Consider the following 19,897-nt stretch of genomic DNA (forward strand, 5'->3'; position numbering starts at 1 on the left):
CGAGGTTGGGGAATCTATCTCTGTGACCCCCAATTTGATAGGGGAAACAGAAGGAGGTCCCCAGGAAAATCCTTTAGGTAGACAGGAAGATTTCCTGTCTACCAGTATTATACCAGGAACTCTCACTCATCCAGCTCTTGTCACGATGGACACACTATGGGATATGCTGGCAGGAACCATGTCAAGTATAAAGAAACTGGAAGGGAAAGTTGACTTATTATGCGAAAAAAATCAACAGGAATATTCTACAACGCAGAAACAAATTAAAGACTCTGAGGAAAGGATAAAATATTTGGAAATACAAGAAAAGAAATCTTTGGACTTTAAAGCTATGGTGGTTAAGGGCAAGGAAGGCTTATCTAGGAGGATTGAGTTACTAGAAAATAACGCTAAATGATTGAATTTAAGAATTCTAAATTTTCCCAGAGTAGTTGAGGAGGAATCCCTAACAACTCTAAAAAAATTCTTGGTTGAAATTCTTGGCTTCTCTCATGAATATTTCCCAATTATTAATAATTGTTATTTTCTTCCTAAGTCAAAAAATGAAAATGAGAGATCAGAAATGTTTCAAGGTAACTTAACAAATTTCTTGGAAGATTCCTCAGCCAATGTAATTGACTGGGGGACCCTATTGGTTAATTTTCAAAACATTTCTGACATAAATTCAACCATGAAAAAATACTTTAATAAATATCCGACATATTATTATGGGAAACAAATAAAGATTTTTCCAGATTTGGCAATCTCGACTCAGCAACGGCGTAAAGCCTTTCTAGTCCATCGCCAGGAAGTTCTTTCCAGGGGCTTTACATTTGTACTACGTTTTCCATGTAAATGCATAATAAAGAGACAGGAAAATATGTATATATTTTTCACCCCGGACCAGTTAAATAATTTCTTAGAACCACTGAGAGTGTCCGCATCAACCCCAGTGTCAACTTAAAATTATAATGGTATATTGGCAAGCTAGATTTTTCTGAAAGTGAGATTGTTTTTCTTTTGCTCTCCCAGTATTCTATGAAACTAAATACTCCTCCATGTTGATTGATGTTTTAAATAGTAGAAGTTTAAACTATGAATATAGGAATATAATGTTAATGCCAATGCCAAACTATACTATTGTATTTCATATGCAATATTTGATTTATTGTATTGTTTTGAAAATCCAGAAATAAAGAATTAAAAAAAAAAAAAAAGAAGGGCCAGCTCAGGAGCGGATGGCAGCTTAGGCAATGGCACAAAGTGTGCCATTTTGGAGAAACGGTCGACGATGACCCAGATGACCGTCTTCCCATGTGACAGTGGGAGGTCGACCATAAAGTCTGTAGCGAGGTGGGTCCAAGGTTCTGCGGGAATCGGGAGAGGCTGCAGAAGACCACATGGAGGACCAGGAATGGGCTTTTGTCGAGCACAGGTGGGACAGGAGCTCACGTAGGTGCGGATGTCCTGCCGAATGTTGGGCCACTAGTAGAAGCGGTTGAGAAGCTCCAAAGTCCGCTCTCGCCCGGCGTGGCCTCCAGTGAGGGAGTCATGGGCCCAGCGCAGGGTCTTTAGTCGGTCTCGTCGGGGAACCACGGTTCTTTCTTGGGAGAGAACCATCAAGGCAGATAGGCGGACCTTGCTTGGGTCTAGGATGTATTGTGGAGGCTCAAGGTCCTCTTCGGACATGGAGGTTCGCGATAGGGCATCGGCCCGGAGGTTCTTTGCTGCAGGGCGGTATTGTAATGTAAAATCAAAACGGCTGAAGAACATGGACCACCGGGCCTGACGGGGGTTAAACCGCTGGGCTTGGGATAGAAACTCCAAGTTCTTGTGGTCAGTGTATACGGTGACTTGGTGTTTAGCTCCCTCGAGCCACTGCCTCCATTCCTCGAAGGCAAGTTTAATTGCTAAAAGTTCTTTATCTCCAATGGAGTAATTTGCTTCGGCTGGGGAGAATTTCTTGGAGTAATACGAGCAGGGTAATAATTGACCTGAAGCGGAGTGTTGGCTGAGGACCGCCCCAACGGCCACGCTGGAGGCATCGACCTCAACGATGAAGGGTCTTGCCGGGTCCGGATGACGGAGACAGGTGTCGGCCAGGAATGCCTCTTTTAAATCAGAAAATGCCTTGAGGGCGGCGTCGGGCCAGTTTTTGGCGTCAGCTCCCTTTCTGGTTAGGGCAGTGAGGGGCGCGACCCTCTGGGAGTAGCGTGGAATAAAATGTCTGTAGAAGTTAGCGAACCCTAAGAATCTTTGAAGAGCCTTGAGGCCCAGGGGTTGAGGCCATTTGGTTATGGCCGAGACCTTCTCGGGGTCCATCCGAAAGCCAGTGGACGAAATGATGTACTCCAGAAAGGGCAAGGATTCCGCCTCAAAGACGCATTTTTCCAACTTGGCACAGAGGCGGTTGTCCCTTAGGGCCTGTAGGACTTGTCGGACGTGCTGGCGATGAGATTCCAGGTCTTTTGAAAAGATAAGTACGTCATCTAAATAGATGATGACATGAGAGTTCAACATCTCGCGTAAGACCTCGTTCATGAGGTTCTGGAAGATGGCCGGGGCATTGCAGAGTCCAAAGGGCATTACCAAGTACTCGTAATGCCCGTCCCTGATATTGAAGGCCGTCTTCCATTCATCTCCAGGATGTATACGGACAAGGTTGTAGGCCCCCCGAAGGTCTAGCTTCGTGAATACTTGAGACCCCTGAAGGCGATCCAAGAGTTCAGGGATCAGCGGAAGGGGGTAGCGATCCCGCTTGGTAATGGTGTTCAAGCCTCGATAGTCTATACAGGGGCGAAGTGAGCCGTCCTTCTTAGCCACAAAGAAGAAGCCGGCTCCAGCGGGGGAACGAGATGGGCGAATAAAGCCCTTGGCAAGGTTCTCTGTCACGTACTGGGACAAGGCAGCAGTCTCTGGCAGGGACAGCGGATAAACCCGGCCTTGAGGAGGGGTGGTGCCTGGCAACAGATCAATAGGGCAGTTGAACGGCCGGTGTTGCAGGAGAATCTCTGCCATCTCCTTGGAGAACACGTCGGTGAAGGCTTGGTAAGGTTCAGGTAAGAGAAGAGATGAACAAAGGTGGAGTGAAGTCGGAGGACGTGGGACCTGTAGGCAGTGTGCAAAGCAGTAGGGACTCCACTGGGTCAGCTGGAGGGTGTCCCATTGAATTACCGGGGAGTGACGTTGCAGCCACGGTAGTCCGAGGACCAGAGGATGCACTGCCCGCTCCAGAACAAGCAGGGAGATCTCTTCAGAGTGGAGCAGTCTGGTCTGAAGGGTCAAGGGGGCCGTGCAGCAGGAGATGGTCCCTGGGAGCAAAGTACCTCGGATGGACGAGATACGTAGTGGAGGAACCTTGGGTTGCGTGGGGAGTGATAGCTGGTTTACCAGGTCTGCTATGATGAAGTTGCCCTCGGCCCCTGAGTCGATGAAGGCACAAGTCTGGAGTTCCCCACCGGGGTATTTAAGAGTCACTGGTATAGTGCATTGAGGAGCTGAGCCCGCAAAGCCTAGGAGTAGCTCCTCAGGGTAACCTAGGCACGGTCGTTTCCCTGGACGCTCCGAGCAATTGGCGAGGAAGTGCCCTTTGCCGCCACAGTAGAGGCAAAGGCCCTGCGAGCGGCGTCTCTTCCTTTCTTCCGAGGTCAGTGGAGATCTGCCCACCTGCATAGGTTCTCCAGGACTGGCAGAAGCAAGAGGTACCTTGGGTGCCGGGGCCCTGGTGGCACTCGAGGGAAGCGGTGGAGCCCTTTGATAGGGGCGTGTCTCCTTATCCCGCTGCTGTAGATGGCGGTCCACCCTTCCAGCAATCTCAATTAAGTCATTGAGGTCATCTGGGAGATCTCAGCCCGCTAGCTCATCCTTGATACGGCTAGCTACGCCTTCCAGGAAGATCCCCCTAAGGTAGTCATCCCGCCAGCCGACCTCCATGGCTAGCGTACGAAAGTCTATAGTATAGTCCGCCACTGAGCGCACCCTCTGCCTGAGGTGCAAAGGTTCAGAGGCGGCTGTGGTTTGGCGAGCAGGGTCGTCGAAAGCGAGGCGGAAGTTGAGAACGAACTCCTGAAGGTTCTGTAACAAGGGATCTTGACGTTCCCACATGGGAGAAGCCCAGTCAAGTGCCTTGCCATCCAACAGCGAGAATATGTAAGCCACTTTGACTGGGTCCGAGGGGAACTGTGCTGGTAGAAGAGTGAATGGGACATAACACTGGTTCAAGAAGCCTCGACACATCTTGATATCCCCGGCATAGCGTGTCGGTGCAGGCAGCTGGGTTACCGATGCAGAGCTGGGGATGGAAGCAAGAGGCGGAACTGGAGGCGGGTCCGGTGGAGAAACCCCCAGGCGGTTGACCAGCTGTTCCACGGTGGCGGCAAGGGTGTCGAGGCAATGCTGTTGCTGTTGGAGGCACTGTGCCTTCCCAGGGATGGCCTGTAGGCCTGGAGCCTCCGCCGAGTCCATGGCCTTGCAAACTGTTGCGGCTAGACTGCTGTGAAGGTAGATGGTGGACCCTTGGGCCGGCCTACCAGAGGTCACAAGGCAGGCCGGGAGACGGAGACCCGATCAGGCGAGGTTTCACCCGGAGCCGGGGACCCCTCCGGGAGGAGCCCGTAGGGGTCCGGGCCCTTGGGACTTGGGCACTGCTGCGAATGTCCAGAAGGGCTAGTGTGTGGGAAGGCGGAAAGCCCACTAGCAGCAGAGGTGGCTCGAGGATTGCCAGAGAATCACAGAGAAAGGCTTGGTCAGGAAGCTAGCCCAAGAGGGACTCCCGGGGCCAGAACAGGCAGAGGTAAGAGTTCTTGGCAACCCGGACCGGTAGTGAGGTCGGAAGCAAAACCGGAGTCAGGGCAGGTAGCTGGTTGTGGCGAAGTCAGAAGCAAACCGGAGTCAAGGCAGGTAGCAGGCTGTAGCGGAGTCAGAAGCAAACCGGGGTCAAGGCAGGCAGCGGGCTGTAGTGGAGTCAGAAGCAAACCGGAGTCAAGGCAAGCAGCGGGCTGTAGCGGAGTCAGAAGCAAACCGGAGTCAAGGCTGGAATCAGAGATACAATCAGGAAACGCAAGGTGGAAGCAACTAGTCAGCACGGAACCTCGTTGCAAGGCGTTTAGTGAACGACTGAACGCCGGTTATATCGGGAGCAGCGCGTGACATCAGCCTAAGAGGGTGGAGCCGTACGTCCGGGAGCTGGACGCACAAGAAGAGCGTCTTCGAGCGCGCACGAGGCGGGAGAGGAACAGGCCTGCAATGGCGTCTGCCACGTGGGAAGCGCGCGAACGGAGGGCCTCCCGGGGCCTGGACCCGGCGGAACCCTGCGGCTGCCGGAGCGGAGGTAGGCAGGCCTGAGCCCGATCAGGAGAGAGGCAGTCGGGACCGCAACAATGATCCCTTTATGACTAGGTTGGAACCATTTAGATTTTTTTCCAATGCTTGAAAATAGCAAATTTCTTTTCAGGTGAATCTGCAATACAAAGCAGATCTAAATGTGTAAGGAAATCTAAATGGATGCCCCCAGACCCTGAGGACTCCTTTATCAAGGTGTTTGAAAAATTAGTAAAGAAAGACCTGACAGTGTTGGAACAAACACATAAGTATGAGGGATAATCTCACCCATGCAGAGAGGTTAGCAATAAAATCATTAAGAGAGGACCTAACTTTAATTATTAAACTTGCAGATAAAGGGGGAGAAGTTATTGTTTTGGCTAAACAAAATATATGTTAGAAGCATCTCGTTAACTGGAGGATAATACATTCTATTGCCCACTCACTGGGGATTCAACAGAAACTATTCAATCAGATATTTTTGAATTACAGGCGGGTTCAGATTGTAAAGTGATTGATATTAAACATTTTGACTACATATATGAAAAACATTCAGTTATACCAGCTTTGTATTTATTCTTGAAGATCTACAAATCACTTAGTGAACCTCTAGGGCACCAAATAGTATCTAGGTTGGGGGTCATTATTTGAGCTCATATCTAAGTATTTTGATGATATCTTTCACGGGCATGTTCATGATTCAGCAGATTTTATCAGTCATCTACAACAGTGGGCCCCAACCCTGTCCTGGGGGTCCACCAGCCAGTCGGGTTTTCAGGATATCCCCAATGAATATGCATGAGAGAAAATTTGCATGTTATGGAGGCAGTGCATGCACATTTTCTCTCATGCATATTCATTGGGGTTATCATGAAACCCCGACTGGCTGGTAGTCCCCCAGGACAGGGTTGGGGACCACTTATCTACAAGATATTGTGACCTGAGTGGTGGCTGGTGACTGGGGACTAGGGATGTGCAGAGCAAAATTTTATGTTCATATTTTTTATGTCCGAAAGGGGGTCCCACTTGCGGCCAATATGGACATAAAAAAAATCCAATGAGTTGGGTATATGTACATATGTACATATGTGACCCCCCCAGCTTGGGGGGGTCAGGAGGCCCCCCCAAGCTGGCCAAAAGTTCTTTTTGGGCCGAACGAGCCGTCCGGCGCGAACAAGCCGGGAATCACGTGACGCCGCGTCACTCGACGTGCCACCGACGTCACATGCTTCTCGCCAAGGATTGCAGAAATGACGTCCTCACTCCTCGCTCGATCACCAGGGAGTTGTGGTAAGTCTGGGGGGGGGGATTAAGGAGGGTGAGGGGGTTTATATTTTTATTTTGGCTCAACAATCGCGATTTCCCACATATCGAACATATCTATGTTCGATATGTGGGAAATCCGATCGTTTATGTCGAATCAATTTTTTAAGTAAAAAAAAAAATGAGTTGCGTTTTACTAATGCGGTCAATCCGAATGCACACCCCTACTGGGGACATTACCTCACTTTATACAAATATTCCACAAGATGCAGCAATATCCATTAGTCAAATTTTTCAGGAAATGCAGATAGCTCCTCAGAAGTGCCATTTCCTTGAACAACTAGTAACTATAGTTCTTAAAAGAGGTTTTTTTTAAATTTGGAGATTGACTTTTCCATCAAGTTAAAGGAATACCAATGGGGGTCTTCAATGGCCTGTCTCTATGTAGATTTATTTGAGGGGTCAGCTATATATACCTCTACATATTGGCATAATGTTAGAATCTGATGTAGATTTGTCGATGATGTATTTTTTAACTGGAAATGTACGTTACAAGAGCTACAGTGCTTTATGGCATGGATTAATATGGTGGATCCGCATCTGCAATTTAATTTTCAACATTATCAAGTAGAGATAGCATTCTTAGATTTATTGATATCCAAACAGGTAAATCTGTTAACTACATCTATTTTCAGGAAGATGGCTGATAGAAATACCCTGTTACATTATTGGAATTTTCATCCTAAGGGTTTGAAGGATAATGTGCCAATTCTAGCATTTGAAGTGACTGTGCTCCTCAGTTCAGAAGTTTAAAAAGCAATCAACAATACTGGCCCAGAGATTTGAGACTAGGGGTTATAAACATCGATTTGCTAGGAGAGTTTATAAATGAGCCCTATATGCCAACTGGGAAAATTTAAGTACGAGGCAGCATGAACCTGTTTCCTATTTTGTCTGTACTATTCCATTTTCAGGATATTCAGGTGTGATTAAGGATATAGTTCAGAAGCACTGGACATTATTAGGGATGACTCTAACTTTACTGAAACCCCGATCTTTGCTTTCAAGAAAAATTGTTCTTTACGGGACCAATTAACATCAGCAGTTATGCCACATATAGATGTTTCGTCTTGTCCGTGGGAGCAGTATACTTGTGGCACATGTTCTGTGTGTCCACATGTACTGGTAAATTATTTAATTTTGTCATATTCGACTATGAAGCCCTTATAAATTAAAGGATAGGTCTGATTGCTCTACAACGACAAGTACATGTGATTGTTTGTCCATGTGACATTGTTTATACTGGACAGACGAAAAGGGCCATTCGGACCCGTATACTAGAACATATGGATTGCATCCACACTAGAAAGGAGTAGGCACCACTTGCGGAGCACTGGTTAATTTGGCAACATGCCTTGGAGGATCTGTGGGGTTTTGTTCTTTGCCAGTTTGCTACCCCTTGAAGGGGGGATGTAACACACTTATTAATATAAAAAGAGCAGCATTTTATTTTACAATGGTCTATGTCGCATTCATCAGGACTGAATTGAAACATTGAATGGAGTGCATTTTTATGGTTACTGGTATGTGATAGATTGTATAAGCCTTCTCTGTTATGAGTTGAAGCTAATGATGCATATTTTTTTTTAAGAAACAAATATGATTGGTTTAGGGATTGGCTGGAGTCTGTGTTGGGACTGGTGTATTAGATAGGTGGAGGAGGTAGTGTGCAATTATAATGCCTTGATGGTGTTCAGTTACGCATGTGCAGTGTTTTCATGTCAAGTTGGTGGTATTGTTCTCCTATACAAGTGATAAGGTTAGTATGTATCTGTATGTATGTATTGAACAGCAGTTTGCTTTTTTCCAAAAGAATGATTTAAATTATCTATGAGTCAATTTAAGAATCTTTGTCATAATAAATTGTATTTGAAAGCTGGTAGTAGTTTTGAAGAATTTTATGGATATTGTTTGAGTTAGGTGAATCTTATGATGATATTAGAGTATTTGGAGAATTAGGGATTAAAGGCTACAAAAGTGGTAAGCACATTGTAAATATGGAGTGATACATATATTATAGAAGTTGGCAATTAGTTAATGAATGCATTTGGTTTGAATTTTAGATTGAAATATCCAGAGATGAGTTTGATGGAATATGAATCCCATGATTGAGCTCTGCTCATCACAATTTTGTGAAGGAGTGGAAGAGTTCTGTTTCAATGACTCATTATCCTTATATTTGGCTAAGACCAGCGAAGATCACATGAGAAGAACCCCCTGATGAAGCCGTTGGGGACATGAAACCTGAGTCCTATGTAAGGAATATATGATTGCTATGTTTCATATGGGAATAGATGATTGCATCATCTAATATAATAAAATAGGGAATATATGATTGTTTGGCTGATATAACAAAAATAAAAGCAAACAATTGTCCTGTTTTTAAAAAAAACACCTTGTTAGAGGTTTAATCAAGGTTTTCTTTTGACCATATCATACCATTAGAAAAAACAGATTTGGAACTATTATCATAAGTTTGGTTGATAAACTCTTGTGAAATTTGGGAATATTCTCTTTTAAACATATTGAAATTTAGAGTTGTAACAGCAATTTGCTGAGTGGAACATGTTAATAATTTTCTATGTTTAGTATGGTTTATGTACGTTGTACTTATAAGTATGGGTAATGTGCTATATATATTGTGCCTCACTATATAGCTATATGTTTTTGTGTATCATTGTAGTATGCATGCGGATACATTTTTGGATGTGGGTGGGGTAATGTTTTTATGTTTAGATTTGTGGGAAGTATGAAATTTGTATTATTATATAAAATATGTATATATATATATAATATTTTAATGATTAAAATTTGTAGTGTTTGGGAATAGCTATTTGTGGGTCTTTTTCTATTTGAAATTTTGTAATATATTGGAACTTGGTATGTACTCTGCAATTGGTTACCACAGAGTCATTGGAGCTAAAGCATCAATCCAAGGATTCTTTGGTGCACAGTTATGGTACTGAAACATCTTTAAAGGGAAACAGTAATGAGAAGGACAATCAGTGCAGACATTTAACTTCAAATAGCAGCTTGAGATCACTTCCACTATTGGAGGCAGAAGTGAAGCCTACCACAAATAGAAAAAAGAATGTTTTGCCTTTATCTCCATTACCAGAATGTCATACCTTTGGGCAAGAGCTATGATTTGATTTTGTAAAAATATATATGAAAGAAGTGTCTAAGGATAAGACTTCATTTTAATAGATCTATACTAATAAAATTAATGGAATGTAATCAAAATTCTTTCATCCTTTTTGAGAAAGGAAAAGACATTCCCTTAAGGAAATCATCAGGCAAAGGAGGTAAATCAGAAACTGGTATTGTCATTGAATCACAATCGGAAGATTTGCAAAGCTCTTATGAGCCAATGGAATATGCAGCAGCCTTCCCCTCCATCAGTAATTCCAATTTGTTAAGAATAGAATGAGATATGTGCTACAAAAAGTTTAAATAGCTAATCAGACTTATTGATTCATATTGTTCAAGATTACATTCCATTTCTATTTAAAAGGTATATACTTTAGGAGTAATTATCAAACACTGTCTAAATTAGGCAGCAATAATGTACATAAGTTACATCAATTTTCAACAGAAAAAAAAGGTTAACGAAAACCCATTTATTTTAAAAAGCATTTATATTTGTAAAGTTGGGTTTTACTTGAGTAAATGGACTTTACTTGAGTAAGTGTGCTTTTGAAAATTGCTACAATATATGCCATTGAATTGTCCATAAATTGCATAAATGCAATTTGCTAGAGTAAATGGTTTTTGAAAATTGCTATGCTAGTATGTAATTTATGCATGCAACTCCTTTGAAAATAACCTCCATTAAACCCAGGTTATACACGTAAATAGATGTTTTAAAATTGCCCTGGGTTCAGTGTGCATTAAAGTATGCACTTAGGGGCAGATTTTCAAAGGGGTACAAGCATAAGATACGCACGTACCCCCCGAAAACCTGCCCCAAGCTCCCCCTGCGCACGCCGAGCCTATGTTGCATAGGCTGCCGGCACGCGCAAAGCCCCGGGACATGAGTAAGGCCCGGGGCTTTCCTGGGGGGGCGTGTCAGGGGGCATGTCGTGGCCAGCATGTCATCGGGGGTGTTCTGGGACGGGGCTGCGGATGTGGTTCCGACCCAGGGGCGTTCCGGGGGCATGGCCATGGCCTCCGGACCAGCCCCTGGACCGGAACATGGCACACCGGCAGCCGGCCCGGCACGCGCAAATTACGCCTGCCTCGGGCAGGTGTAACTTTTGCAATAAAGGTAGAGAGGGGAATTAGGGCTGGGGGGCGGATTAGTTGGGGGAAGGAAAGGGAAGGTGGGGGGGTGCCGGAAATAAAGTTCCCTCCGAGGCCGCTCCGATTTTGGAGCGGCCTCGGAGGGAACGGAGGCAGGCTGTGCGGCTTGGTGTGCGTAGGCTGCCAATTTTGCACAGCCTTGCACGCGCCGACCCCAGATTTTAAAAGATATGCGCGGCTAGATGCGTATCTATTAAAATCTGGCGTACTCTTGTTTGTGCCGGTTGTGCGAACAACAGTATGGGCTCGCGTACTTTTTAAAAATCTGCCCCTTACTCTGATTTTGTGCCTACATTTACACCAAAACTGGGATATTCAGGGGATAGAGATGACATGCACATATTTTTTTTTATTTTTAAAAGTATAATGTAAGTGTACATGCTTAAGATGTATTCTTCGAAGAATAGGTGTAACATTATGTGAGTGAATGTGTGCACATAGTCAGTTACCCAAGTAATTCTATAAAGTCTGCATATTCAAACTACAAGCAGACTTTACTGCAGTCAGGCTGTTATAAAGTTGTCCTCAGAATGGGGTAAATTTTTAAAGGGCATGCAGGCGTCCATGCACATGTGATTCCCGGCGTGCGCACATGGATGTGCCGATTTTATAACGTGTGCACATCACTGCGCGCAAGTTATAAAATCTGATGCCAGCGCACACATGCATGCCTGATTTTCTATCGGTGCATGCATATGCGCAGGGGGAGGTTGGGGCAGGTTTTCGGGGGGTACACGAATATCTTACGTGCGTACCCCTTTGAAAATCTGCTCCTAAGCTTCCTACTGATTTGAATTATGCGTTTAATGATACATTTTGAGCATTATCAATTGGAACCTTTGTGGTTCTATAATATTAAATCATTTCATAAGAGACCATAGTGCTTAGCATCTAAATAAGTAAAATAAGGAAAGAGGGAGACTCAAAATCAGAAAGTGGACAATATTGTGGCTATTTACTGGTCAGTGAGGTTGAAAGTAAATTTGGAGTGAAGCAGAATAGATGAACGAGGCAGGTCAGGGTTTGGTAGTGATTTAGGCTTTGTAATTTATGGGGTAGATTTTCAAACCGCGCGAATTGGCGTACTTTTGCTGGCGCATCAGGCGCAAGCAAAAGTACGCGGGATTTTAGTAGATACGCGCGTAGCCGCGCGTATCCGCTAAAATCCTGGATCGGCGCGCGCAAGGCTATCGATTCCGTATAGCCGGCGCGCGCCGAGCCGCGCAGCCTACCCCCGTTCCCTCCGAGGCCGCTCCGAAATCGGAGCGGCCTCGGAGGGAACTTTCTTTTTGCCCTCCCCTCACCTTCCCCTCCCTTCCCCTACCTAACCCACCCGCCCGGCCCTGTCTAAACCCCCCCCCCCTTACCTTTGTCGGGGGATTTACGCCTCCCGGAGGGAGATGTAAATCCCCGCGCGTCAGCGGGCCGCTTGCGCGCCGGGACGCGACCTGGGGGCGGGTACGGAGGGCGCAGCTACGCACCCGGGCCCGCCCCCAAAACGCTGCCGACACTCCCCCAAAATGCCGCGCCGACTGGGCCCGCCCCCGACACGCCCCCCTCACCAAACCCCGGGACTTACGCGAGTCCCGGGGCTCTGCGCGCGCCAGTAGGCCTATGTAAAATAGGCGCACCGGCTCGCAGGGCCCTGCTCGCCTAAATCCGCCCCACTGGTTTTAAGATATGTATGTGTGATATGTGTTGATTTTATTGTTTATTTTGTATGATTTGTTAGTTCTTCAACTTTGATGATTTGTTTGTTCTTCAACTTAGATTACATGTCTGTTAGACATGTAATCAAATCCAGATAAATAAATAAGTCTAGCATATCCCCGTTCAAAACTGCATGTTCAGCATTCTGTATAAGCTTATATTCATACTCACCAATTGGACAATCCTGTTTATTGCATATCCCAATTTCTTTCATGTCTCCAGTGCATTTTCTCCCTCCATGTTGTGGTTTGGGACTATTGCAAAGACGGGACCTTTCTCGCATGCCACCTCCACAAGTGACTGTACATGTAGACCATGGAGACCAGGGACCCCATTTACCATTAACTGCAAAACATAACACATAAAATTGGACTGAAAGAAACTATCAGTAACAATTATTTCCAGTATATTATCATTTTTATTCCTGTTCAATAATTCATATCTTCAACTAGAATAGCAACAGAAAAGTAGCTACAGATGAGGGCAAGATATTAGAATCTGAAACTATTATCATAAAACCTACAGCTTATGTGGACATTCACCCATAATAATAATATGAACTCACTAAGGACTTGATTCACATAAATGATGAAAAGATAACATAAATTCACTTTATAAGAAAAAAAAATGAGAACATAAGAAATGCCATGTGGTGTAACACCAAAATGTCCATCAAGCCCAGCATCCTTTCTCCTAGATCACAAATACCCAACAGTATCCCAAAGAATAGATCATGCTCAAAACGAGTGTTAAGCAGTAGTTTTCCCAAGTCTACTTGGCTAATAAGGTTTATGGACTTTTCTTCCAGGAACTTGTCTAAACCTTTTTTGAATCCAGTCACATTATTTTCACTGCATCTTCTGTTAACAAATTCCACAATTAGGGCCGGATTTTAAATGCCCTGCGCGCGTAAATCCCGCCGGTTTTACGTGCGCAGAGCCCCGGGACGCACGTAAGTCCCGGGGCTTTGTAAAAGGGGTGTGTCGGGGGCGTGTCCTATATGACGCGGCGTTTCGGGGGCGTGATGCGGCGTTGCGGGGCGGGCTCGGGGGCGTGACACTGGCCCGGGGGCGTGGTCGAGGCCTCAGGACTAGCCCCCGGGTTGGGTGATGGCGTGCCAGCAGCCCACTGGCGTGCGCAGATTTACGCCTGCTTTTAGCAGGAGTAAATCATGCAACAAAGGTAAGGAGGGGGATTTAGATAGGGCCGGGGGGGGGTGGGTTAGGTAGGGGAAGGGAGGGTAGGGGAAGGGAGGGATGAAGGAAAATTTCCTCCGAGGCCGCTCCGAAATTGGAGCGGCCTAGGAGGGTACAGGCAGCGCTCGCTGGGCTCGGCGCATGCAGGTTGCACAAATGTGCATCCCCTTGCACGCGCCGACCCCGGATTTTATAAGATACGTGCGGCTACACGCGTATCTTATAAAATCCAGCGTACTTTTGTTAGCACCTGGTGCGCGAACAAAAGTACGCGCTCGCGCAATTTTATAAAATCCGGCCTTTAGTGCGCTGACTGAAAAAATACTTTCTCCGATTTGTTTTAAATGTGATAGCTATTAAGTTCATGGAGTCTCCCCTAGTCCTAGTACTGTTTTAAATAACTGGTCCCTGTTTACCCATTCCATCTCAATCAAGATTTTATAAACCTCAATTATATCTCCTCTGAGCCATCTCTTCTCCAAGCCAAAGAGTCTAACCGTTTTATCCCATCTTCATAAGGAAGCCGTTCCATCCCCTATATCATTTTGGTCGCCATTCTCTTTATTGTTTCCAGTTCCATTATATTATTTTTGAGATGGACAACTAGAACTGAACACAATATTCAAAGTGTGATGACACCATATATTGATACAGAAGCATTATGATATCCTATGTTTTATTTTACAGTCCTTTCCTAATAATACCTAACATTCTATTTGCTTTTTGGACTACAGCTATGCACTGAGCCATGGATTTGAAAATATTGTCTATAGTGGTTCTAAGATCCTTTTCCTGGTGGTGAAGCCTATGTGGAACCCACCATCATGTACCTATGCTTTCGATTATTCTTTCCTATATGCATTACTTTGCACTTGTCAACATTAAATTTAATTTCCCATTTAGAAGCTTCTTCCCCTAGTCTCTCAAGGTCCTCACAGTTGCTTGAGATCTAACAATCTTAAATAATTTTGTGAAATCTGCAAATCTGATCACTTCCTTTTCCAGTTCATTGATAGCTATATTAAAAAGCACCAGCCCTAGTATAGATCCTTGCAGCACTCCACTGTTTATCTTTCTCCACTGAGAGAAATGACCATTCAGTTTTACCCTCTCTTTCCTATCCTTTAGCCAGTTACCAATCCACAATAGGAAACTGCCTCCTATTAGGGTTGCAACTGGCTCCAGATTTTCAAGACAGGTTAATCCAGTCTTGGTTTTACCCCATTCATGCTGGGACTTATTCTGATTTCCTTATTGCATTCCCTAAGAAAATCAAGAATATAAGTACTTGCATTCAGGGGAGTATAATTAGGACTGGATCAACCTGTCTTGAAAATCTGGAGACAGTTGGTAACCCTACCTCCTATCCAATGGCTTAAGAACATAAGAACATAAGAAAATGCCATACTGGGTCAGACCAAGGGTCCATCAAGCCCAGCATCCTGTTTCCAACAGTGGCCAATCCAGGCCATAAGAACCTGGCAAGTACCCAAAAACTAAGTCTGTTTCATGTAACCATTACTAATGGCAATGGCTATTTTCTAAGTCAACTTAATTAATATCAGGTAATGGACTTCTCCTCCAAGAACTTATCCAATCCTTTTTTAAACCCAGCTATACTAACTGCACTAACCACATTCTCTGGCAACAAATTCCAGAGTTTAATTGTGCGTTGAGTAAAAAAGAACTTTCTCCGATTAGTTTTAAATGTGCCCCATGCTAACTTCATGCAATGCCCCCTAGTCTTCCTACTATCCGAAAGAGTAAATAACCAATTCACATCTACCTGTTCTAGACCTCTCATGATTTTAAACACCTCTATCATATCCCCCCTCAGTCGTCTCTTCTCCAAGCTGAAAAGTCCTAACCTCTTTAGTCTTTCCTCATAGGGGAGTTGTTCCATTCCCCTTATCATTTTGGTAGCCCTTCTCTGTACCTTCTCCATCGCAATTATATCTTTTTTGAGATGCGGCGACCAGAATTGTACACAGTATTCAAGGTGCGGTCTCACCATGAAGCGATACAGAGGCATCATGACATTTTCCGTTTTATTCACCATTCCTTTTCTAATAATTCCCAACATTCTGTTTGCTTTTTTGACTGCCGCAGCACACTGCACCAACGATTTCAATGTGTTATCCACTATGACACCTAGATCTCTTTCTTGGGTTGTAGCACCTAATATGGAACCCAACATTGTGTAATTATAGCATGGGTTATTTTTCCCTATATGCATCACCTTGCACTTATCCACATTAAATTTCATCTGCCATTTGGATGCCCAATTTTCCAGTCTCACAAGGTCTTCCTGCAATTTATCACAATCTGCTTGTGATTTAACTACTCTGAACAATTTTGTGTCATCTGCAAATTTGATTATCTCACTCGTTGTATTTCTTTCCAGATCATTTATAAATATATTGAACAGTAAGGGTCCCAATACAGATCCCTGAGGCACTCCACTGTCCACTCCCTTCCACTGAGAAAATTGCCCATTTAATCCTACTCTCTGTTTTCTTTTAGCCAGTTTGCAATCCACGAAAGTACATCGCCACCTATCCCATGACTTTTTACTTTTCCTAGAAGCCTCTCATGAGGAACTTTGTCAAACGCCTTCTGAAAATCCAAGTATACTATATCTACCGGTTCACCTTTATCCACATGTTTATTAACTCCTTCAAAAACGTGAAGCAGATTTGTGAGGCAAGACTTGCCCTGGGTAAAGCCATGCTGACTTTGTTCCATTAAACCATGTCTTTCTATATGTTCTGTGATTTTGATGTTTAGAACACTTTCCACTATTTTTCCTGGCACTGAAGTTAGGCTCACTGGTCTATAGTTACCCGGATCACCCCTGGAGCCTTTTGTAATATTGGGGTTACATTGGCCACCCTTCAGTCTTCAGGTACAATGGATGATTTAATGATAGGTTACAAATTTTAACTAATAGGTCAGAAATTTCATTTATTTAGTTCCTTTAGTACCCTAGGATGCATACCATCCGGTCCAGGTGACTTGCTACTCTTTTAGGTTGTCAATTTGGCCTACTACATATTCCAGGTTGACAGTGATGGTATATAAAACTCAACAAATAAATAAATAAATAAATAAATAATTACTATGTTACTATGTTTTCAGATCTGTCACTTGTAGACCGTAAGAAGGTAACTTTCAAAAATCTCTGCATGGTCCCATATATTGAGAACTACTACAGTATTTTATTATCTGTGCATATCAGATATCTCAAATTATAAAATGCACCTATGTTTCCCCACAAAAATAGATACATATGTTCGGTTACATGTGAATACCTGCAATGCATTGAAAGCACATACTTTTCCTACCTATTTTATAAACATAACCATGTATATTTTATGCACAACCAGAATTTATATAACTTGCGCACATAAAATCCTGATTTATATTTGGAAGCCATAAGAACTTCTTACGTTCTTATGAACATAAGAACATAAGATTTACCAAACTGGGTCAGACCAAAGGTCCATCAAGCCTGGAATCTATTTCCAACAGGGCTCAAGCACCTGGCAAGATATCAAAAGGTTATTCCAGGGATAAGAAGTGGATTTCCCCAAGTCCACCATAACAATGGTTTATTAACTTTTGTTGCAGGAACTTGTCCTAACCTTTTTTAAAACCAGCTGCCCTAACAGTTTTTACCACATTCTCCGGCAACAAATTCCAGAGTTTAATTATACATTGATTAAAAAAATATTTTCTCCTAACATAACAACATAGTAACGATGATAGAAAAAGACCAAACGGTCCATCTAGTTTGCCCAGCAAGTTTCATATGGTAGTAACCACCACTCCATGAGGGTTACCCCCATGTCTTTGTTAAGGGTAGTAACTGGCTGCTCCATGGTGGTAAACCCCAAGCATTATGTTAAGGATAATAATATTTACATCAGAAAATGCAGCTTGAATATATTTTCCTTTGGTCTTGGCTGTAGAAACAGTCCTGTGCTTTTTCCCTGATGTCTGAATATCAGTATTCTGAACTGTAAAAGTCAGGGCCCGACATTGGGTGTCATCTGAATCCAATTCCCCTTTTTCTCACCACAATCAAAGCAGAGAATGATGTTGCAGTTGCACCAAAAGCATCAAGGGCTAATCGGTTAATGGTAATAATCCCTATGTCTTCCAATTAAGGGTAGTAACTGCTGCTCCATGTGCAGTAGGTTACCCCATGCACCCTTTTCTTCATTTCCAACCTCTAACCCCTAGAGATCCACAGTGTTTGCTCCATGCCCTCTTAAATTCGTTTACTATTTTCATCCTCACCACCCTCCTCCTTTTTAACTATATTATCTAGTAACTTCTTTGTGTGTGTCCCTAGTCTTTGTACTTTTTGAAAAAGTAAACAATTGATTTGCATTTACTTGTTCCACTCCACTCATTATTTTATAGAGCTTTATCATATCTCCCCATCTCTTTTCCAAGCTGAAGAACCCTAACTTCTTTAGCCTTTCCTTATAGAAGAATCATTCCATCCACTTTATTATTTTTGTTACTCTTCACTATGGGGCGGATTTTAAAAGGCGCGCGAATAGCCTACTTTTGTTTGTGCTCCAGGCGCAAACAAAAGTACGCTGGATTTTAGTAGATACGCGCGGAGCCGCGCGTATCTGCTAAAAACCTGGATCGGCGCGCGCAAGGCTATCGATTTTGTATAGCCGGCGCGCGCCGAGCCGCGCAGCCTACCCCCGTTCCCTCCAAGGCCGCTCCGAAATCGGAGCGGCCTTGGAGGAAATCCTCTAACGCCCTCCCCTCACCTTCCCCTCCCTTCCTCTACCTAACCCACCCCCCCGGCCCTGTCTACACCCCCCCTTACCTTTCTCCGGGGATTTACGCCTCCCGGAGGGAGGCGTAAATCCCCGCGTGCGAGCGGGCCTCCTGCGCGCTGGGCCGCGACCTGGGGGCGGGTACGGAGGGCGTGGCCACGCCCCCGGACCACCCCGGGCCGTAGCCACGCCCCGTACCCGCCCCCAAAACGCTGCCGACACGCCCCCGAAACGCCGCAACGACCGGGCCCGCCCCCGACATGCCCCCGACATGCCCCCCTCGGAGAACCCCCGGGACTTACGCGAGTCCCGGGGCTCTGCGCGCGCCGGGAGGCCTATGTAAAATAGGCTTCCCGGCACGCAGGGCCCTGCTCACGTAAATCCGCCCGGTTTTGGGCGGATTTACGCGAGCAGGGCTCTGAAAATCCGCCCCTATACCTTTTCTAATTCTGCCTATATCTTTTTTGAGGATGCTGTGACCAGAATTGCACACAAGGTATAGTCACACCATGGAGCAATACAGAGGCATTATGTTAATATGTTTTATTCTCCATTTCTTTGCTAATAATATCCTAGATTCTATTTGCTTTCTTGGCTGCTGCTGCACACAGAGCAGAGGATTTCAACTTATTATCCATAATGATGCCTATATTCTGTTCCTGAGTAGTGACTCCCAGTGTGGAACCTTGCATTGTGGCAAATATAATTTGCTCTTTCCTATGTGCAATACTTTGCACTTGCCAATGTCCACATTAAATGTGATGGCCATTTGGCTGCGCAGTCTTACAAGATCCTCTTGCAATTTCTCACAATTCTCTTGTGATGGTATGGCCCCCCTGGGGGATCCCAGAGGGCAAACTGCCGCCAGAAGGCAGAGCACACGAGGAGGACAGGAACTTCACCAATAATGGTCTGGGGGCTCCAAGGGTTGAGCCCTTGGATTCCCGGACTGCCTGGGCTTAGGAGGGCCTCTGGGTGTTTTCCCGGAGAGATGACAGAGAGGTTGTGCCCCACCAAGAGTAGAGGTGCATGGCTGTCGGAGAATAGATGAGCTAGACCGTAACAAAGATCACCGGAGACCACGGGTATGAAGCAGGAACTGAAGGTCCTCCGGGCAGGATAGGCAGCGCCTAGTGGTCTAGCTTGAAGAAGGCCGCGGGTGAAGTCAGAGCAGGCAGGCCTGATGGTCACGGGAGTAATGACGTGAGTGTCCAATTGGAGCGCAAGGGTCAAAGCCAGGATATTCGTCCGAGGAAGGTCAGCCAA

General features: G+C 44.9%; 1 protein-coding gene across 1 annotated transcript in view; it reads right to left on the reverse strand.

Annotated features, from left to right (window-relative positions):
• Positions 1 to 19,897, reverse strand: part of LOC115082042 (thrombospondin-2-like) — a 195,528-nt gene that overhangs the window by 127,349 nt on the left and 48,282 nt on the right. The window contains 1 exon segment of the mRNA XM_029586307.1: positions 12,805 to 12,978. Within this exon segment, the coding sequence (XP_029442167.1) occupies positions 12,805 to 12,978 (174 nt within the window).

The sequence above is a fragment of the Rhinatrema bivittatum genome, unplaced genomic scaffold (genome assembly GCF_901001135.1).
Source record: "Rhinatrema bivittatum unplaced genomic scaffold, aRhiBiv1.1, whole genome shotgun sequence".
NCBI classification, from domain to species: Eukaryota; Metazoa; Chordata; class Amphibia; order Gymnophiona; family Rhinatrematidae; genus Rhinatrema; species Rhinatrema bivittatum.